General features: G+C 44.6%; 1 protein-coding gene across 3 annotated transcripts in view; it reads left to right on the forward strand.

Moving 5' to 3' along the window:
- The window catches only part of GCC2 (GRIP and coiled-coil domain containing 2), a 200,106-nt gene that overhangs the window by 83,188 nt on the left and 94,799 nt on the right, over window positions 1-22,119 (forward strand). For all 3 annotated transcript variants that reach the window (XM_033948644.1, XM_033948642.1, XM_033948643.1), the window contains exons 9-10: window positions 4,716-4,814; window positions 17,455-17,574. In XM_033948644.1, coding sequence (XP_033804535.1) covers window positions 4,716-4,814; window positions 17,455-17,574 — 219 coding nt within the window. The remainder of the gene's footprint in view (window positions 1-4,715; window positions 4,815-17,454; window positions 17,575-22,119) is intronic.

Genomic DNA, 22,119 nt, shown 5'->3' on the forward strand with positions numbered 1-22,119 from the left:
ATATCCTGCTTCAATAGTATCCTTCAAGAATACTTCACACTGAGCCATCTGCTCCTGGGCAACTGTTGGCTTTCTCCCCCATCTTAATTTAAATGCTGTTCTATCTCCTTTTTAAAAAAAATAATCTTTATTCATTTTTAAAACTTATAAGTGTGCCAGCAAATAATAACATTTTAACTTAAATACAATACTTAATATTCTCCAATAATCCATCTTAAAACTTATCTCCCCCTCCCACCCATTCCATAACAATTTTTAAATGCCATAAAAGCATATAATAGCTTCCTTCTTAACATTCCTTATAATTATACAAAGACCAAAATCTACCCCACCCCCTCCCCCATCCTTGGACATACACAATTAAAGGGAAAAAAGATATTTACTCATTACAATCTCCTTTTTTAAATGTTAGCACCAGCAGCCTGGTTCCATCCCTGTTAAGGTGGAGTCCATCCTTTCAGAATAGGCTTCCCCTTTCTCAGAAGGTTGCCCAGTTCTTAACAAATCTAAATCCATCGTTCCTGCACCATTGTCTCAACCACGCATTGAGACTTTGGAGCACCTCCTGCCTCATGGGTCCTACGCGTGGAATGAGGAATATTTCTGAAAATGCTACCCTGGAGGATCTAGATTTCAGCTTTCTACATATGAGCCTAAATTTGGCTTCCAGAACCTCCCTCCCACATTTTCCTACGTCATTGGTACTTACATGTACTAGAATCCTATCTAAGTGACATGTTAGGTCTGCCATCTTCACACCATGCAGGCATGCTCACCAGCCACCCAGCTATCTACAGTGTATGCCTAATGATCAGATCACTAACTACAACAGCTGTCCTAACCCTTGCCTCCTAGGTAAAAACTCCTGGAGAGACATTCTCAGTGCAAGAAGATATTGCATCCCCTGGTGGGCAGGTCCTGACTATAGGATTATTTCCTACTTTACCAGGGTGATGCTTTTCCTTTTAGGAGACCCTCTTCCAAGGCAGCACAGGGGCTGCCAGACTGGAGGTGAGACTTCACTACAATGTCCCTGTAGGTTTCCTCTATGTACCTCTGTCTCCCTCAGCTCCTCTGCTACTCTAGCCTCAAGGAAACAGACCTATTCTCAGAGCTAGGAGCTTTCTGCAGCAAGCACACACATATAACTTCTCACTATCTAGGAGATAATCCTACATGTGACACTCAGTGCAAAACATTAGATAGCACCCCTCTTGCTGCTGGACTACTGTCTGCATCTTATTATCAAGCTGATTAATTAAACCCTATTAAGGTACTAGGAATATTAGACTAGTATCGAGAGCCTTAGGATTATATTATACACTTTATTTAGTGTTTGATTCTTAGCAAATAATGAAATGTAATAAGAATATGTGAAAACCAGTGGTGCTTAAATCTGTCCTGGGGTATCCGCAGCCAGTTGGTTTTTCAAGATTTCCCTAATGAATGTGCATGAGGTAGATTTGCATATAATAGAGGTGACATGCATGCATATCTGCCTCTTGTGTATTCATTAGGGATGATATGAAACCTGACTGACTGGGGGTTCCCCAGGACAGGTTTAAGAACCACTGTAATAAAACAATTCTCTTATTGTCCTAATTAGAATAATTGACTATAAATTAAGATTATAAGTAAAGAAATGAGCTAGGGGTAGATGGGAGGGAATGAAGACTAAGCGTTAGGCATCACTAGGTATCCCAACTTTTAGGTGTATCGTATTATGCCAAAGTTTTCTTAGCCTAAATGCATGCACCTAAGATAGGCGCACAGCAGCACCTAAGTCAAAAACAGACTTCCTGTGCAAACAGCATATGATTTCTTACAGATGGTTCTATATCCTAACTCTTGAGTTAGATTGTAAAAGATGTCGATCATTTTTCTCAGCTCTGCCTCCTTGTCTTCCTGGGCAGTGCCCTCTCTCTTCAGTCCATACCAAAGCAAATGACAACCTTTAAAAGAAAGAAATTACAACAAAGAGGAGTTCGGAGAATTCCTCAGTAGTGTTAATTGCAATCTGCCCTACATAAGAGAACAAAAACAATAAGCATTCAATAAAAACTGAGTGCCGGTTCGAGCGCGGGGGGGAGGGGAGGGGGCAATTTGAGCGGGGGGGAGCAATGCCGGTTCTCGGGATGGGTGCTCGCAAATCGAGTCAACACTTGGTTTGCGAGATAAGTTTTACGAGAATGTTTTGCTCGTCTTGCAAAACACTCGCAAACCGGGTTACTCGCAAACTGAGGTTTGACTGTATGTATTGATCATCCTTGGAGCTCTCATTCTATAGGTTTGTTATTTTGTTTTATAGTTAAAACATTAACAATCGGTAAACATTTACCCCCAGATTCTATAAAATCTACCTAAAGGAAGTAGCTGATATAGGGCAGGATGCACAAAGCTCTTGCAACCCGATAAAAAGAATACCAGGTTGTGAGCAATTTTTGTTTTCTGGGGCATGCTCAGCATAAATCATAGCATACCTCTTTTGTGCAGGCTCAGTACAGTTCCTGATGGCTGGAACTCCTGAGCTTTATTTTTGTGGGTTCTTTTATTGTTTCTCAGTTGCAATATGGATGCAGCTAGGATCTTTTCCAGATAAGCCCCGCCAAAAAGTTAACCCCCGCCACAGTTTTAGCTTAACCCCATGCTAAGTGAATACTTGGGGAAAGTGATATACAAGGGGGGGGCAGAGCCCCCCCTTGAGCCCCCCCGAGTCATTATTCAAATCATGTGAATAATTTCCTCGGAGGGCTTCAATAGTTTAATAATTTATAAGGTGGCGGGGGCTTAAGTTTTCGCCCATGCACTTTTTGCATTAGTGGCGGGGCTTATCTGGAAAAGACCCTGCAGCTATTGTGCCAGTGTGTGTCCCACACCTAACAGCTGCGTTCTGACCATAGGCACAGGACATACACTCGCACAACAGACGCACAAAACAGCTACCAGCAGCTTCAGACCTGCTGGAAAATTTTGCCTGGTGAGAGGTAGATGTTCACTTCCGAGCATTACAAGGAGTGCTCATTTTAATATTAATGTGCTCCTTGTAATTTGCAAAGGATTCTCAATGGCTGCTACAGTGATTGGTAGAAGCCCTCGAGAACCCTTTTGAGCATTGGAGGCTGATCTGTGTGGCAGTAAGACTGGCTACAATCTGTCTTACTTCCATGGCAAGCTTTTGAGAATCTTCCATGTAGGCACCAAACAATTAAGAGGCTAAATTGGCACTGCTAATTAGCAATTAACATCTCATAATTGATGTTAATCGGGGTTAATTGAAAGTTAGGTGCCTAGCACACTGTGAATGCATAGCCAAAAGTGGGCATGGTGTTGAGGTTATGCACCTGTTTTGGACTTAGGGCTAGATTCACTTACCTGCTTTGCGTGCCTGATCCATGGCCGATCCTTGCAGGCCTGACGAATTCCCAAAGCAAAAACATTTAAATGAAGGCGATCGGAGGAACGCCTCCCTCCGACTGCACGGATCGCTAGTGTGCGATCTCGACGCATGCACAGACCATCTGTAGATGGTCTATGTATGCGTCTAAGACCCGTCTGAGCCATGACTTTTTTTTTTTTTTTACTTAGTAGCCCAGCAAGCCTGTGGTTTTAACCCGCTTTAAAACCATGGGTTAAAACCATGGGCTTGCAGTGCAGGGAAGGGCAGGAGAGATTCAGGGCGGCAGGCAGGAGAGATTCAGGGGGGTTCATAGACAAAACCGCCGAAGACAAAGGCGCGCGCCAACAACTGAGCGCAAGATGGAAGCGCGCGCTGAAGAAAAAGAGTGTTTTTAGGGGCTCCGACGGGGGTTTTTGTTGGGGAACCCCCCCACTTTACTTAATACAGATCGCGGCGGCATTGGGGCGGTTTTAGGGGGGTTGTAACCCCCCTCATTATACTGGAAACTTAACTGTTTCCCTGTTTTTTGGGGAAAAAGTGAAGTTTTCAGTAAAATGGGGGGGGGTTACAACCCCTCCAAATCCCCCACAACGCCCCCACAACGTGGTGCGATCTGTATAAAGTAAAGTGGGGGGGTTCCCCAACAAAACCCCCCGTCGGAGCCCTTTAAAACAGTCATTTTCTTCGGCGCGCGGCTCTGCATTGCGCTCAGTTGTCTGTGCGCGCCTTTGTCCCGGCGCGCTTTTGACCTGACACCGATTCGGGGCAGAGCAAGGCGGTGATTCGGTGCGGCAGACAAGAGAGGTACACGATCGGTTTGCTTAGTGAATCTAGCCCTTAGACGCTATTTGTATGCACAGCATAAAGTGCAGATATTTAAGCCAAGAGAACCCTGGCGTAAATATGGTGTGCCTAAATGATATGATGCTTAAGGTGGCGCTAAGTGTGATTCTATACAGATTGCCTAACTTTTATAGAATTGTGCTTAGCATTAAACTAGTTGGCGCCAATTTTTTAGCCGACATATTTAGGGTCAGGCCCATATTGTTTAAGGTTCATAGTGTAATATTTGTAAATTATTGTGGGATTGTGTGTTTTGTTTGTAATCTACCTAGAATTATTAGATGCGTGGAACAGAAGAATTCTGAAATTAGTTAAATAAATTTCAGCATAGTTGACTTTGGATTCAACTGTATTTAAAGTTCTGCTTTAACAGAAAAATATACAGAATATTAACAATTCTAACATCTTAATGGTGGACCGACATAATGTGAAATGGTTATTTGTAAGACAAATTATGTTTATTGGATATAATAAGGTGCAGAAAATGAGAGAAGAACTTGAGCTGATGAGAGCAGAGAAAGACCAGTTGTCCTCTTCTGTGAAGGATCTCATTCATGGAACTGAAAGTTATAAGGTAATAACAAAGCAAATCATGTCATATGTGGTTTATTTAACTATTTTTGGGTTAGAGCAACAAATATGACTTAACCTTTTCTTATGTACAAAAAAGTCATCCAAGGGATTCGGTGGTACCATTGGAGACTTGGGGCTCCTTTTACGAAGGTGCGCTAGGGCTTTTAGCGCACGCACAAAATTATCGTGCTATAGCGCGCAGTAGCCAAAAATCTACCGCCTCCTAAAAAGGCGCACGTTAAGGCCCTAGCGCACCTTTTTAAAAGGAGCCCTTGGCTTCTAAGTAGAATTAATGGATGGAAATGCTTGGCCTTGTTTTTATGATTTCTGCCTGTCTGTACATTTTCTCATATATGTATACCCTACTTTTCCCGGGCAAGCTTAAAGCATTGTACAACACAAAAATCAAATGTAATTCAATGTATTAAAAATAGCATAAATGCAATAAAATATTGATTTGCTTTAATATAATATCTAGGCCAATCTCAGCTCACTCCAGTCCACTTCATAACCATGCCAGAAAAAACATAATCATCCCTCAACTCAAAAAAATTATAACATTTTCACAAAATATCAGTGTACATACTAAAATGTAAACAGATTCAAACTGAATCACTATTATATCAACCCTCATCAACCTCAAACACTGTGAAAAGTAGGACCTGGTAGAAATTGATGACATCATCAACCTCAAACACTGTGAAAAGTAGGACCTGGTAGAAACAAATGACATCAGCAGAAGGAATTTCAACATGACTACACTGACCGAGCAGTTTAAGATCCTGGGGAGGAAGCTGAAGCTGAGAACAGGGAGGATAGCCTTTTCAGAGATCCTGCCAGTACCAAGAGCAGATGCGAAGAGGCAGACTGAGCTGCAAGCAACAAATGGATGGCTGAGGCGATGGTGTGATGAGGAAGGTTTCCTCTTTGTACGGAACTGCTCAACCTTCCTGGGGAAAAACAAGCTCTACAGGAGAGACGGACTGCATTTGAGCACGGCTGGGACGAGGATGCTGGCACGCAACATCCAGACCGGCATAGACATGACTTTAAACTGATAACAAGGGGAAAGCCGATAGTCGATCTGACCTCGACACATCGGACCACAGTATCAAGCAAGGATACTGAAACAGGAAATGGCGATAGTGGACTAGAGACAAAATGGACACTTTATGGACATAAACCCAAAGATGCAGCACAGGGACCTGAGAGGCAACTAGAAATAAAGAGCAAGACAGGGAGGAAACAGCAGGACCCAGAGGGCTATCAAAGAACAAAAAAGCGGGCAGAGGACGGGATAGACACACCACAGGAGGCAACACGTGAGGAGACCAGCAGGAGCAACAAATCAAGAGTAGATCCAAAAGAAAAGGTAACAAACTGGGACTTAAATTGCCTATATACAAATGCTAGGAGCCTAAGGACTAAAATGGGGGAGCTAGAAGTTATAGCCGGAAATAAGGACATAGACATAATAGGAATCACAGAGACATGGTGGACAGAGGACAACAAATGGGATGTGGCCCTTCCAGGGTATAAACTCTACAGGAAGGACAGAGCACACAAAAAGGGGGGAGGAATAGCACTGTATATAAAGGACTCCATTCCTTCATCCAGAACAGAAACAACAATAAGGGCAGACAGTCTGGAGTCACTATGGGTTAAGTTAACAGGAGGGGAAGGAGCTGACATCAAATTGGGATTGTACTATCGCCCACCAGGACAGTCAGAAGCAAACGACCTGGAACTGGAGGCCGAACTGAGGCAGGTGTGCAAAAGTGGAAGGGTGGTAGTTATGGGGGATTTCAACTATCCGGGAATAGATTGGGACATTGGGCACTCAAACTGCATGAGAGAAACTAAATTCCTAGAGGCGATAAGGGACTGTTTCATGGAGCAGCTGGTCACAGAACCAACGCGAGGGGATGCCACTCTAGACCTAATCCTCAACGGGCTAGAAGGACCCGCAAAGGAAGTGGTGGTAATAGCACCATTAGGGAACAGTGATCACAACATGATCCAGCACAAATTAAACATGGGAACATCAAAGGTGAAAAGAACCAAAACGACAGCACTCAACTTCAGAAAGGGAAACTACAAGGACATGAGGAAAATGGTAGGAAAAAAGCTCAGCAGCAACTCAGGGAAGGTGAAGACTGTAAAGGAAGCCTGGACACTGCTTAAAGGCATAGTGCTCGAGGCACAAGACCTGTGCGTCCCAAGGTTTAGGAAAGGGTGCAAAAAAAATCGAACTAGAAACCCAGCATGGATAACATCTGCGATTAAAAAGGCGACAAGCGACAAGAAATCATCCTTCAAGAAATGGAAAAAGGATCCAACAAAGGAAAACCAGGAAGAGCACAAAAGACACCAGAAAGAATGTCATAGAGAGGTCAGGAAGGCAAAGAGAGAATATGAGGAAAGACTGGCAGGAGAAGCAAGAAACTTCAAACCCTTCTTCAGGTATGTGAAAGGGAAACAACCAGCCAGAGAGGAAGTGGGACCACTGGACGACGGAGACAGGAAAGGAGCGATAAAGGAGGAAAAAGAGATAGCTGAAAGGTTAAACAAATTCTTCTCGTCGGTCTTCACCAGAGAGGACACATCCAATATCCCAGAACCCGAGGTGATTATAAAGGAGAACACGACGAAAGGCTGGTACAACTAGAGGTAAGCAAAGAGGATGTCCTCAGACAGATAGACAGACTAAAGAGCGACAAATCACCAGGCCCGGACGGCATCCACCCAAGGGTACTAAAAGAACTGAGAAACGAAATAGCAGAGACACTTCGCCAAATATGTAACCTCTCCCTAAAAACTGGGGAGATCCCAGAGGACTGGAAAATAGCAAATGTCACGCCCATCTTTAAGAAGGGATCAAGGGGTGACCCGGGAAACTACAGGCCTGTGAGCTTGACCTCGGTTCCTGGAAAGATGATGGAAGCAATGGTAAAGGACACAATCTGCGAACACATAGAAAACAATGGACAACTGAAGGCGAGCCAGCATGGCTTCTGCAAGGGAAGGTCGTGCCTCACGAACTTGCTGTACTTCTTTGAGGAAATAAACAGTCAGATGGATAAGGGTGAATCCATAGACATCATTTACCTTGACTTCCAAAAAGCCTTCGACAAGGTACCTCACGAACGGCTACTTAAAAAACTGTGGAACCACGGGGTGCAAAGGGATATCTACCGATGGATCAAACACTGGCTAGCGGGCAGGAAACAGAGGGTTGGAGTCAAAGGCCAATACTCAGATTGGCAATGGGTCACGAGCGGAGTTCCGCAGGGGTCGGTGCTGGGACCTCTACTATTCAACATATTTATTAACGATCTGGAGACGGGGACAAAATGTGAGGTTATCAAATTTGCTGATGACACCAAACTCTGCAGCAGGGTTAGAAACACGGAAGACTGCGAAGACCTACAAAAGGACCTAACGAGACTGGAAGACTGGGCAAAAAAGTGGCAAATGAGTTTTAACGTAGAGAAATGCAAGGTCATGCATGTAGGGAAAAAGAACCCGATGTTCAACTACAAAATGGGGGGAACACTGCTAGGGGTGAGTAACCTAGAAAGGGACCTGGGGGTGATGGTCGACTCATCACTGAAACCATCGGCGCAATGTGCGACAGCCTCAAAGAAAGCAAACAGAATGCTGGGCATCATCAAAAAGGGTATCACAACCCGGACGAAGGAAGTCATCATGCCGCTGTATCGCGCAATGGTGCGCCCGCACCTGGAGTACTGTGTTCAATACTGGTCACCGTACCTCAAGAAGGACATGGCGGTACTCGAGGGAGTGCAGAGGAAGGCGACTAAGCTGATAAGAGGTATGGAAAATTTTCCATACGCTGACAGGTTAAAAATGCTGGGGCTGTTCTCCCTGGAGAAGAGGAGACTTAGAGGGGACATGATAGAAACCTTCAAAATCCTTAAGGGCATAGAGAGAGTAAATAAGGACAGATTCTTCAAACTGAGAGGAGCCACAAGCACTAGGGGTCACTCGGAGAAATTGAAAGGGGACAGGTTTAGAACAAATGCTAGAAAATTCTTTTTTACGCAGAGGGTGGTAGACACATGGAACGCGCTTCCGGAGGAAGTGATAGGCCAGAACTCTGTACAGGGATTCAAGAAGGGTTTGGATAGGTTCCTGGAGGATAAAGGGATACAGATAGAACTTGAGGTAGGTTATAGAAGTGGTCAGAAACCACTTCACAGGTTGCAGACCTGATGGGCCGCCGCGGGAGCGGACCGCTGGGCGAGATGGACCTCGGTCTGACCCAGTGGAGGCAACTTCTTATGTTCTTATGTTCTTATTTTCAGTTTGCCAGTACTCCTATTTCCCAAAGGAGTTTGGTTTTGACCTCATTAGAAGATTGGGAGGAAGAGGCTGTGGCAGAGGATCAAGACGGGAAATAGCTTCTCTACATTTAGTTCTAGTTATGCAAATTATTTACATGGTTTTAGTAACCTCATCACCTTTTATCCCCTGCCAAGCCTGAGACTTAAACTTCATGGTTTAAATTATGCCCACTAGCTGCATGGCTGTGGATCCTACATCTGACACTAACAATCCATCTTTTCCTACTATTTTTCTGAGAATATTTTGTGATTGTTCAGTAAGCATGTGAACTGTAGGGATTTTTTCATTTGTTTGAAGTATTTTTTTATTATTCTAATTGGTCATCATTGTGCATTACTATATTACACTATCCAAATGTAATTTCCAGTGCAATAGGGGTGCCATTCTGGACAAGCAGCTGGGTTATCTCCCCATGGCCATGAGCTATCTGCAGAAGGAATCCACTCAGGATTTTTTCTGTGTCCCTACTACTTCACCGTGTGCTGTACTGCCACCTGCAGTTTTTCTTATTCAGTGTTTTCAATCTTTTATTCGGTGTTTTCAGTTCTTGGAGCTTCCATCTTGGTGTCAGCTCTACCTTCGTAGAGAAGAAGCAGACAGGCTGAGCCCTGTGGTGGTACCTGTTAGCTAGCCTGCACAAATATTTTTTGGAGCTCGGGGCCATCTCCAAAAATTATTTCTTACCCACTGCTTTGTAGGCTTTGAGTGCAGGCTGTTGGGCATCCTTAGGAGGCTCAGTGGTGTCTCACAGGGTGCCAGCTGCATTTTTTTTTTTGCCTCCCCCTTCTGTAAGCGTGTCTGTCATTCCGTGGGGGTGGGGGTGCGCCCAAGCTCCGTGTCTGACCGGCAGTCCAAAGATCAGCCTTGAAGAGGCATTCCCAGCTTGAGGCAGTGATTCTTCTCCTTTCCAGCTACTGTAAGGAGCTGAGGCAGGCTGCAGCACATGTTCAGCACAGGTCACAGTGAGTAAGGCTGTTACAGCCTGTGAGGTGAATCAGGGGAGGTCTGAAATTCAGATTTTTGAGTGCTTCTGCATGTTCCCCTGTGTTCCTCCACCTGAAAAGTTCTAATTGCACTTCGTAGAATTGTTTTATTAGCATTTTTAAGTGTGAATTTCTTAGTGGCGGCCACCTTAGATTTTAACAATCTTTTTTTCAAAGGTTCCCTGTTAAGGCACATTTGACTATCCGTGTAGTTTCATCGTGAGCCGCAGCTAGAATAATAATAATAATAATAACTTTATTTTTCTATACCGCCATAGTCAGGCGACTTCTAGGCGGTTAACATGGTAAGAAGGCTGGACATTCAGCGAATTACAAGAGGTCTTAATGCAATACAATAATTCTGCATACTATACAATACAATGAGTCTGAATACAGTACAATACAATACAATACAATGAGTCTAAATACAATACAATACAATGAGTCTGAATACAGTACAATACAATACAATACAATACAATACAATGAGTCTAAGTACAATACCATTCAATGAGTCTAAATATTTTACAATAAACTAAATGGGAAACTTACGTTCTACTTGGAGTTCTATGGGTTATGAATACCTGAATACTTTAGTATTAACATATTAATTGGAGTTCTATGGGTAGAGAGTACCTAATATGTGGAAGGGAACTTCTTAAGAGAAAGAAAGGTGGTTACAGGGGGGAAGTTCTAGAGAGGAAGGGGACTGTTTTAGTCAATGAATTTGGCATAAAGGGCGGTTTTGATCGATTTTCGGAATGCACTGTACGTCAGATTGGGTTCGTTTATGTAATTTTTCAGCCAAGCTTGCTGTCTGTTCGCTTGGAACTTAAAGGTTCTGTCCAGGAATGATTTATATCTGCAGCCTGTAATTTTTGGGTAAGTAAAGAAGTATTTGTTTCTGGTTGCTCGCGTGGGGTTATGTAGGATGAAGTGAGTTTGCAGATAAGAAGGTGCTAGTCCCCAGACTTGCCTGAAACAGGTGCACGCAAATTTGAATAATATCCACGCTTCCATTGGCAGCCAATGCAGCTTTTTATAATAAGGGCTGATGTGGTCATTTTTTTTCAGTCCGAAAATTAGGCGAACGGCGGTGTTTTGTATTAATCTCAGTTTTTTTATTGTTTTTTGTGGGATGCCCAGGTAGATGATGTTGCAGTAGTCAAGAATGGATAGGATCAGCGCCTGTACCAGCAACCTGAAAGATGTAGGGTCAAAGTATTTTTTATGGTCCTTAGTTTCCATAGCGTGTAAAAACATTTTTTCACTATCAAGTTCGTGTGGTCAGTCATAGTTAGGTGTGTGTCTAGAGTGATACCGAGTATTTTTATGTTTTTGGATATTGGGTATTCATGATTGTTTATTTTTATCGAAGTTCTCGTAATTTTGTCGTTAGGACTGGCCAGAAAGACTTTTGTTTTCTCTGCGTTTAGTTTCAATTTGAAATTGGTGGTCCATTTATTGATTTCGGTCATTATGTTTGAGAGGTTGTCTACAATTTCATTTGTGATGTCGTCTAGGGGGATTAGAATGGATATGTCGTCTGCATAAATGTAGTGTATTAAGTTTAGTTTTTGTAGGAGGTGACCTAAGGAGGCTATATAGATATTGAACAGGGTGGGCGATAGGGGGGGATCCTTGGGGCACGCCTGACGGGTTTTTCCATGGTTTGGAGTAGTTTCCATTGCTGAGGAGATTTGTACAGTAGCGACTTGGTCCACACTACTCAGTTTTTCAAAGTTTTACAGGGTGGAGGTTGTGGCACAAGAGGACTCTGCCTTTGGTTCCTCCGTGTTATGGGCCAGTGTAGTCAGCCCGCCCTAGTTCTTTTGGTCTGCTTTTATACGTCCTGCTTGTCCAGAATGACACACCTGTTGCACTGGAAAAAAGAGATTATGTCCTTACCTTGATAATATCCTTTTCAGTAGATAGGTATGTCATTCTAGACTCCTGCCCTGTTTTTCCTGTTCCTGTCTACTGTTGCATTCTGTATATGCTTCTCCAAGTTGTATCTTGGATGCCAGTCAGCCCTTTGGACCCTGAAGGATATTGTCTGATGTGTTTTAGCGTCTACAGTGGTACTTCCTGGGCTCTTTTGATGGTTCTGGTGGCTGTTGCTAGTTCATTATGTGTTACAGTGTTTATGTTAAAGCAGAACAGTTGTTTTGTTGGGGTGTCCCCTCTTTGTCCTTCACATATCGGTTGGAGCTCTAGCATGCTTGGGTACTAACTGTAGGTGACAGTAGAGCTCACAGTGAAGTAGGAGGGACACGCTTAACTACTACTACTACTATCCAGTCATGTCCGACCCTTGGATACTCTGTAGGCCAGTCCTCACCATGCTTCCCTGTTTTCCACGGCTTCTTTCAATTGCTTGATGCTCATTTCCGTGTCATTCTTGATGGAATCCAGCCAACGGGCCTTTGCTCTCCCCTGCTTCCTTTTACTACTGACATAATTAACAAAATTTTTTAAATTATTTATTTATACATTTTCAAATAAAATTACAAACATCCACTTGTTACAGCAAATCAGAGTATACAATAGTGAAAAAGAAATTTCCAAAGCTAAGATGAAAATCAAATAAAGTACCCCATAAGCTAGGCAATCTATGGATATTTAAGAATTATAATCAAACAATTTTTTTAACTCTTATAAAGTCCTCAATATTGGTTGAGAAGCAATTAAAGAAGAGACAATGAGATCTTATTATTACCAGGAAACCAATATATAATGAAATAGGCTTAACGTGCTTATAAACAGGCCACTAAATTGCTGTTACCCTACTGCATTTTCATAGGGCTCCTTTTATCAAGGCGCGGTTAGCGCGTCGGACATTTCATCACGTGCTAACCCCCGTGGCAACCTAAAATCCTAACGCCTCATCAATGGTTGTGTTAGGTACTAGCGCGGCAGGCGGTTTAACGCGCAGTATTCCGCACGTTAAACCACTACCGCGCCTTTGTAAAAGGACTCCTTAGTGTCCAGAAAACTACGAAGGTGCTGAGGAACAAAAAACACTTATCTAATCCCAGTATATCTTATTAAGCATTTACAAGGATAGCTGAGAAAAAATGTTGCCCCCCAAACTCTTTACTTCTTCCCTCATCGCAAGAAACAACTTCCTCCAGTGGACTTTGTTGCATCAAGGAAAATCCAAATTCTCTGACCCAAGAATAAAGCTTGGGAATGCCGGAAGAATATTCTCAAAATGATATTAAGGTCTTGTTCAAAGATGAGGGATAGAATAAATGTACCCCAATATTCAATTTCTTCCTGGGAATTTTCCAGTTAGATTATTTAAATCAGTAGGTTGTGATCCATCCTTTTGCTTATCAGGAGAAAAAAGTTCAGCTTTCCTTGGAAGGTAATATATCTTTTTAATAGGCGGAATTGAATCCAGTTGAAATTTTAAATTCTCAATGAGGTTTTTTTTAAACATATCAATTGGGGTGATAACCAAAGATTTAGGAAAATTCAAGATTCTAAGATTGAGTCTTCTGTTGTAGTTTTCCAACTGCTCAATTTTCATTTGGAAGAAAAGAGCCTATGTTTAACCAATGTTGCAGTTAGATTTTGAACTGAGGCAATTTTTTATTAATTTGATCAAACTTCGCATTGGTCTCAGTTTGAATATTGTGCAGAGAGACTGAAAGATCATCCAGTTTACTTACAATTGTCAAAATATCTCCAGTGGATTTTGTAGCAGCAGCTTCTAATTTCTGGAGCACTCGCCAAATGCTGTCCAATATCATTGTTGAAGAACGGTTGTCCTCCGCTCCTAAAATTGCTGAATGCTCAGTGCTCAGACTGGTGTCAGGCCCCCCACTGTGTTGGCACTGGACTCACAAAGACCCCGGCTCACACACACTCAACATCTTCCGGCGCCAGAATAATTAACATAATTAAGGAAATATAACAGACAAAATGGAAGGCAAGATAGAATAAACTTTCCCTATTACACCACCACAACATTAATCTAAGATTTAAAAAAAGGCTATTCCACTTCCACCATCCTCCAATAAGAATGTAAGCTGTACTTAAATCCATGCTCGAAGTACAGCAAGCATAAAAAAAATATCCAGAGGGAAGAGCATATGATCAGGTGAACTGCAGATTTCAATTTAATAAACTAAGAAAAGGAATTCCAAACACTCCAAAACAAAGACAGTTTCTCCATTAGTCAAAAGTCAATTCTGTGCCAGTATGTCCTTTACCTTTGCAACCAACTGTGTTGAAAGCACCTTTTTCCATTAGTTCCATCTTGCTGCCAGTTATAAACACTGCACCTGATAATTCATTTTTTTCCTTATACAGTACAGTCAAACCTCGGTTTGTGAGTAACGCGGTTTGCAAGTGTTTTGCAAGACGAGCAAAACACTCCAGCAAATGTTAACTCGCAAAGTGAACATTGACTTGTTATATGAGTGTTTTCCCCCTCTCCATACCTTGCAGTGCACAGAGCTGTCCTCTGCGTGTGTCTGCAGATTTTCTTTCTGCTTCTCTTCCACACTGCAGTTTTCCCTTTTAGGGTGTACAACCCACGGCCCATGAGGCAATGCAGTGTTTTCCTTTGCCGCCTCTGGGTGTTTGCCTTCTTGCAGGCTCCCTCCTCCTTGCTGCGATGTTCGCTCGGAGCCATGGGCGGCGGCTCCTGCGTGCCTCCTGTGGCTGGCCCGGAAGTGTTCCCTCTGACGTTGCAATGTTGGAGAGAAGGCTTCCTGGTCGGCCGTGTAGGAGATGCTGCCCACAGCTTTGGGCAAACGCTGCAACAAGAAGAAGGAGGGAGCCGGCAGGAAGGTAGACACCCGTGTCACAAAACAAACGAAAAAAAGTTAAAGCTGCAAGGCCCCAATGAGTAGCAAGTTACATGCTTAGTTCGGCTGTGGAAAGAGCAAAGTTCTCTTGAATTCAGCTGCCTTCTGGTTACTTAACCATTCTATCCACACAGTAATCCAGAGGGAGGTAGAATAAACTCTGCTGAGGTGAAAGAGGAGGTGGAATAAACACTGCCCACTGTGGGCTCAGCATCTCTCCTGTTGGAACAGTTTTTCTTCCTCCTCCTCTTCCCTGTAGATCTGGCACTGCTCCATCACCTTTCTCACTCCTCTGCAGTTCTGTCATGTTTGTCGGTCGCTGGCAGCAGTAGCAACGAATCATCCAAGTCTCCATTATATCCTATGGGGAACTTTGCTTTGATATACGAGCGCATTGGATTATGAGCATTCTTCTGGAACTAATTATGCTCATAAATCAAGGTACCACTGTATATTCATCTCTGTAGCCAGATAGAGCACAAAATGGAAACATTTGCATGTCCAGGCTTCTTCTTGAATCCATATCATAGAAACATAGAAACATAGAAGATGACGGCAGAAAAGGGCTACAGCCCATCAAGTCTGCCCACTCTGCTTACCCACCCCGTCTATGCCCTAATGACCCAATTTCCTTATCTTGACCCTCGTAGGGATCCCACATGGGTATCCCATTTATTCTTAAAGTCTGGCACGCTGTCTGCCTCGATCACCTGCACTGGAAGCTTGTTCCAATGATCAACCACTCTCTCTGTGAAGAAATACTTTCTGGTGTCGCCATGAAATTTTCCGCCCCTGAGTTTGAGCGGGTGCCCTCTTGTGGCCGTGGGTCCCTTGAGAAAGAAAATATCATCTTCCACTTCGACACGTCCCGTGAGGTACTTAAATGTTTCGATCATGTCTCCCCTCTCCCTACGTTCCTCAAGAGTGTAGAGCTGCAATTTGTTCAGTCTCTCTTCGTACGAGAGACCCTTGAGCCCCGAGATCATCCTGGTGGCCGTCCGTTGAACCAATTCAATTCTGCGCACATCTTTACTATAATGTGGCCTCCAGAATTGCACACAGTACTCCAGATGAGGTCTCACCATGGCCCTGTACAATGGCATTATGACTTCAGGCTTTCGGCTGACGAAACTTCTATTGATACAACCCAATATCTGCCTTGCCTTAGATGAAGCCTTCTCCACTTGATTGGCAGTTTTCATGTCTGCACTGATGATTACTCCTAAATCTCGTTCTGCTGAAGTCCTAGTTAAAGTTTCTCCGTTCAAGAAGTACGTCCTGCATGGATTTCCGCTTCCGAGGTGCATGACTTTACATTTCTTAGCATTGAAGCCTAGCTGCCAGGTTGAGGACCAACTTTCCAATGTAAGCAGGTCCTGCGCCATATAATTCTGTAAACTGCATTCACTTACTATATTACATACACACATTGTATCAAAATCTTTTAATCACATACACACTTGAAAGTCTGATAATGCCACTTCCTTCACCAAATTTACATCATTATATAGATAAAGAAGAAATTTCTTTCTCTTTTACAAAGGAGAAAGAAAAAAGTCAATGAACTTCCGTTCTGCAGTATTTTTCCTTAGCCAAGTAAAATCGTCATCAGTCATAAAAACCTCCCCTATTTTTCTGTTACTAGCTTATATTAAGAAATCATACAAAAATTGATATGAAACAACTTAACTGAAGTGCCTTATGCTCAACAGAACTTCTCCGTTTCACACTTGCTTCATCAAGAGCAACAACTGGACTTATCCCAAATACAAAAAACATATTGGTAAAGGTCAACATAAAAATGTCTCCAAAATGGTTCATTTACTTAATTAAAAAATGACTAACCCCCTCTTCTATTAAACTGCACTAGCAGTTTTTAGCGCAGAAAGCCATGCTGAATGGCCCGCACTGCTCCCGATGCTCATAGGAACTCCATGAGTGTCGGGAGCAGCGCAGGCCATTCAGCGCGGCTTCCTGCGCTAGAAACTGCTAGCGCAATTTAATAGAAGTGGCCCTAAGTGTACTTCTATTCATTTACTCATACACAGTGATATCACTTATACAGTTTCAAAATGGTATCTATCCCCTATAAATAAATACATCACCACCAATCAAATTTCAAAAAGACAAACTGGTCCATGCAACATCTTTTTAATCAAATATTTTCTTGATATGGAAATCCTCATCATGATCCCTTTGATCTGTGGTAGAGGCCCTTGTCTTCCACTTGAGATGTCTGTTTTGGGTTATGGACTGCTGACACACGATAGAACCCATCATTTTTGCCCTAGTTCCATATGCTAGCACACTAGCACATTTATATTTAATGAGGAGTGCATGCTTTATCATCACTTGTTGTCTGAGGAAGAAAGTGCAATACACTGGATTATGCATCATACAGCTACTTCTAGCTTAGGCTAAATGGTATATTGAACATAGGTAATGGAGCATGTGCCTTTTGTATTTCAAGAATCTTCTATTAGAATATGAAAAGCAAGCAGAAGAACTAGACCTGGAAAGGGAGCGGGCTGGTATTAACAAACGCCAAATGGAAGATCTTCTGAGACAATTTCATACTGCAGCAGCACAGGTACATTACTTAAAAACTTGATGCCCAACTCTCGTTATAATAAAATGCTGAAGTATATTCTCATTATAAAGGATTCCTGATTAGGTTTCTAAATATTGAAATAACTTATTTTGTTCCCTCTTTTATTGTCCTAGTTATATATTACTGGTTTATTATTGAAATCATGAGAACAGAATGGAATTAGAAATGATTTTTTGAGACTTGATCTGTGACTGTTTGAATATGTTTTTTTCAAAACTTAAGCTCGCTTTAGATCAGTGGTTCCCAAACCTGTCCTGGAGGACCCCCAGGCCAGTTGGGTTTTCAAGATAGCCCTAATGAATATGCATGACAGATATTTGCATATAATGGAGATGCCAGGAATGCAGATCTGCTCCATGCATATTCATTAGGGCTATCTTGAAAACTTGATTGGCCTGGGGGTTCTTCAGGACAGGTTTGGGAACCACTGCTTTAGATTAATCATTTGTTTCTTTAGCACTCTTCAGACCAGTATAGGAAATCTTACAAGCGGGTATATATCTCATCATGACCAGCAGGTGGAGAGTGAAACAAAACTGTGGCATAGTACATAATAGGTACCTTCCCCTATTCCTATCAGTCTTCTTTCAGTCTCCAGCAGGTGTGAGTAAGCTGTACCCATCTCCCTTGGTAGGGCTGTTGGAATTTGTTTAGGGATTCTAGTCCCCGTTTTTGGCCAGATTGAGCTTGGGTGGGCCCTGTTTGGGGGTCTGTCATACCTTGGGGGTGTCAAACCCGGCGGGTCTCGTGCTGGGTCCCTCCCCCCATTTTTTTAGAGGAGCCTCAGCAGTAAGCCTTGCCCCCTAATTTAAGCAAGGCATATTGCTTTGAGAGCTAGTGGAGTCTGTTCTGTTAAAAAAAAAAAAATCCTGAGGTAGTGCTGGTCTTAAGGGTTGCTTTCCTTTTAACTTTGCTGTATTTTACTGTATTTTTTTACTAACCAGTACTTTTGTTTTAGCTAGGTCGCGTATGAACAATGAGCACTTCGCAGGGGAAAAAATGCTCATTATGCTCCAGTCACGAGGCACTCGCGGCCGGCCTGTGCAAGACCAGTGCGGTAGTGGAGCTCTGTCGGCAGTGGTTTCAGGCGCCCAGAGCTCCTTGCTGCTAGTGCCTCGCGAGTCGGCTGGAAGCAGTGGGGAAGCCCGTTCTTCCCCCACTGCCCACGGAGGGTTTTCCTCAGCCACCGACGGTAAGGGTAAAAAAGATTCCCTTTCCGCCAGTTCGACTCGGGACTCCCTCTCAGCTGATTTTTTAACAACTGATGCTGGCTTGCCTGCTTTAGCGGCTGGGACAGTACAGGCTTCCCTGCCGCTACAGGCCCTGGAGGGGTTGTTTTTGACAAGAACTTTGCCATTTTCTCAGTCTGGCCCCTCCATTTTGTCTACAACCTCAGGTGACCTTCCCCCTGTATTGGAAAAACAGGGGCAGGTTTCATCTGGGTCTCCTGTGGCAGGGAGTCCCTTGGGACCCCCGCAAGGGTTTTCCCCTGATTTAATTTTTGCATTGTGCAGAGCCTATTTTCAAGCAGCTGGGGGTCCCACATGCACCCAGGGTGTTTTGGGGGGGGTTCCTTCGCACCCCTGTGGCTTTGCCTCCCTCGTCCAAGCGCCCAAGGGTGGCTTGGGATGAGCGTAGGTGGTCAGAGGAGCGTGTCAGCCTGGATTAGGATCGTGATCCTTTTGAGGAATTCCAGGATCCTCTTGAGGGGATGGCTGCTGGCGGCAGGGTGGTGTGTTTCCCGCCTTCTGACTAAGAGGTGTCCGTGGTGCACCTTTTTCAGAGGGATGAGCTACCAGACCTGATTCAGTAGGTCTCCTTGGTGCTGCGTTTTGAAGAAGCGCCATCGGAGACCCCGCATGTGGGGGACCCTCTTAGGGGGATTCGTACTGTTTCCCGCTCTTTTCCTATGCATCAGGATGTTCGGGATATTGTACTGGCGCAGTGAAATATGCTGGAAGCGCCGTTTCGGTTAGCACGCACCATGGCTCGTTTGTATCCCATCCCAGAGGGGGATAGGGCTACTTTAAAGTCACCAGTGGTGGACGCAGTGGTCTCAGTGATTGCTAATGCGACATACCGTGCCTGTTGAGGGCGGTTCTGCCTTATGGGACTCTGAGGAGCGTAAGTTGGAGACCATTCTTAAGCAGAATTTTGATGTCTCTGCTTTGGTGGTCCAGGTGGCTATTTGTGGAGGGCTGGTGGCTCGCACCGTGTTTCGGTGGGCCATGTGTCCTGGATCGTGAGTCTGATGACTGGTCCTTAGTGGAGGTGGCAAAGATTGAGATGGCTGCCTCGTTCCTCTCGGATGTTCTCTATGACTTGGTTCGGACGTCGGCCAAGTCTATGGCTTTTGGAGTGGCCATACGATGTACCTTGTGGCTTTATGCTTGGTCGGCGGATGTTGTGTCCAAAACTAAGCTTACCAAATTTACCTTTTAGGGGTCTATTTTGTTTGCAGAGGAATTAGATAAGTTGGTTCAGACTCTGACAGACTCTAAGGTGCCATGCCTGCCTGAGGACTGTGCCCGCCCTGTGTCTTGGGGTGGCACTAACCGCGGGCATCTGCAGGAGTTCCGCAAATATCACCCTGGGTGTGGGGCTTCTACGTTCCAGGCTTCGGGGGTTTCCCGGGGTCGGTTTTATCTGCGCATGCAATCCTTTCGGGGGGGCCCTTTTGGGGAGGCTGGGAATCCCTCTGCCGGTTCCCCTGCTGCCCGTCCTGCACAATGACTCTTTGCCAGCGCCCCCTGTGGTTCCAGTGGGTGCCTGGCTGCGTGAATTTTTTCCCAAGTAGGCCGAGATCACGTCCGCTCAATGGGTCCTGAAGGTGGTGCGGGACGGTTATGCTCTGGAGTTTGCCCGCTCTGCCAGATCATTTTCTAGCCTCTCCGTGTCAGGCGGCATGGAAGATGCAGGCCTTTCTCTAGATTCTTCAACGCTTGCTAGATATCAAAGCAGTTGTTCCAGTGCCCCCTCAGGATTGCGGCACCGGCAGGTACTCGATTTACTTTGTGGTGCCCAAGAAGGAGGGGACCTTTCGGCACATCCTAGATTTAAAAGGGGTCAACAGGGCTCTCAGAATTTCCTCTTTTTGCATGGAAACACTGCAGTCTGTCATTCTGGTGTTTCATCCGGGGGAGTTCCTGACTTCTCTCGATCTGACGGAGGCCTACTTGCGTGTTCCCATTCAGGCCTCCCATTAGCGCTTCCTTCACTTTGCGATCTTGGGTCAGCACTATCATTACTGTATGCTTCCATTTGGCCTGGTCACGGCTCCCCGGATGTTCACCAAGGTGATGGTGGTCGTCACGGCAGCTTTGCGGTCAGAGGACATTCTGGTACATCCCTACCTGGACAACTGGTTGATTTGGGCGAAGTCATTGCAGGAGAGCACCCAGGTTACAGCTCAGGTGGTGGAGTTTCTCCAGTCGCTGGGAAGAGTGGTCAATCTTTCCAAAAGTCAGTTGGTCCCATCTCAGCTTCTGGATTACCTTGGGGTTCTGTTCAACACCTCCTTGGGGAAGGTCTTCTTTCCAGAGGCCCGAGTAATCAAATTGCAATCTCAGATTCGCCTCCTTATGGCATCCCGGTGTCCTCGGGTGCAGGATTTCCTCCAAGTCTTGGGGTCGATGGCGGCTTTCCTAGATGTAGTGAGGTGGGCATGGGCCCACATGCGTCCTCTTCAGTTTGCTCTCTCCGGAGGTGGACGCCCCAGAGGCACAGTTTGGATTTCCCTGTTCCTCTGCTTGGCTTGGCGTTTCAGTCTTCATTGATGGCTCCAGACCTCTCATCTTGTTCAGGGGATGAGTCTGGATCAACCACAGTGGACGGTGCTTCTCACGAATGCCAGTCTCCTCAGTTGGGGAGCTCAGTGTCTAGGTCACTCAGCTCAGGGCATCTGGTCCACAGAGGAGGCATCCTGGTCGATCAATGTGTTGGAGACCAGAGCCATCCGTCTGGCGCTGTTAGCCTTCCACTCCTTCTTGTTGGACAAGTCAGAGTTCTGTTAGACAATGCCACGGCAGTGGCTTACGTCAGTCATCAGGGAGGCACCAAGAGCACTCAAGTAGCGCAGGAGGTGGCTCTGCTCATGGTCTGGGTAGAGTCCCACCTTCAGGACATCTTGGCCTCCCACATAGCCGGAGTGGAGAATGTTCAGGCAGACTTTCTCAGTTATCACGTGCTAGATCCCAGAGAGTGGTGTCTAAGCCCTGTGGCCTTTCAGTTGATAGTGCAGTCTTGGGGGTCAGCCCCTGATAGCCACGAGTGTCAACTCCAAAATGCCCTGCTTCTTCAGTCGTCACAGAGATGGTCAGGCTGGGGGTCTGAAAGGGGTCTTGAAAGGGTCGCCTAGGTAAAAAGGGGTATTCAGATAAAGTGACCTCAACTCTGTTGGGGACCCGGAGGCTTTCCACCTCTCGGGCTTATGTGAGGGTTTGGCATCTATTTGAGGAGTGGTTGTGATGCGTGTGGAGTGGTCTCTTTTCGCACTTCCCTGCCTAACATCTTAAGAGTTCTTGT

Source organism: Geotrypetes seraphini, chromosome 6 (genome assembly GCF_902459505.1).
Source record: "Geotrypetes seraphini chromosome 6, aGeoSer1.1, whole genome shotgun sequence".
Lineage (NCBI taxonomy): Eukaryota > Metazoa > Chordata > Amphibia > Gymnophiona > Dermophiidae > Geotrypetes > Geotrypetes seraphini.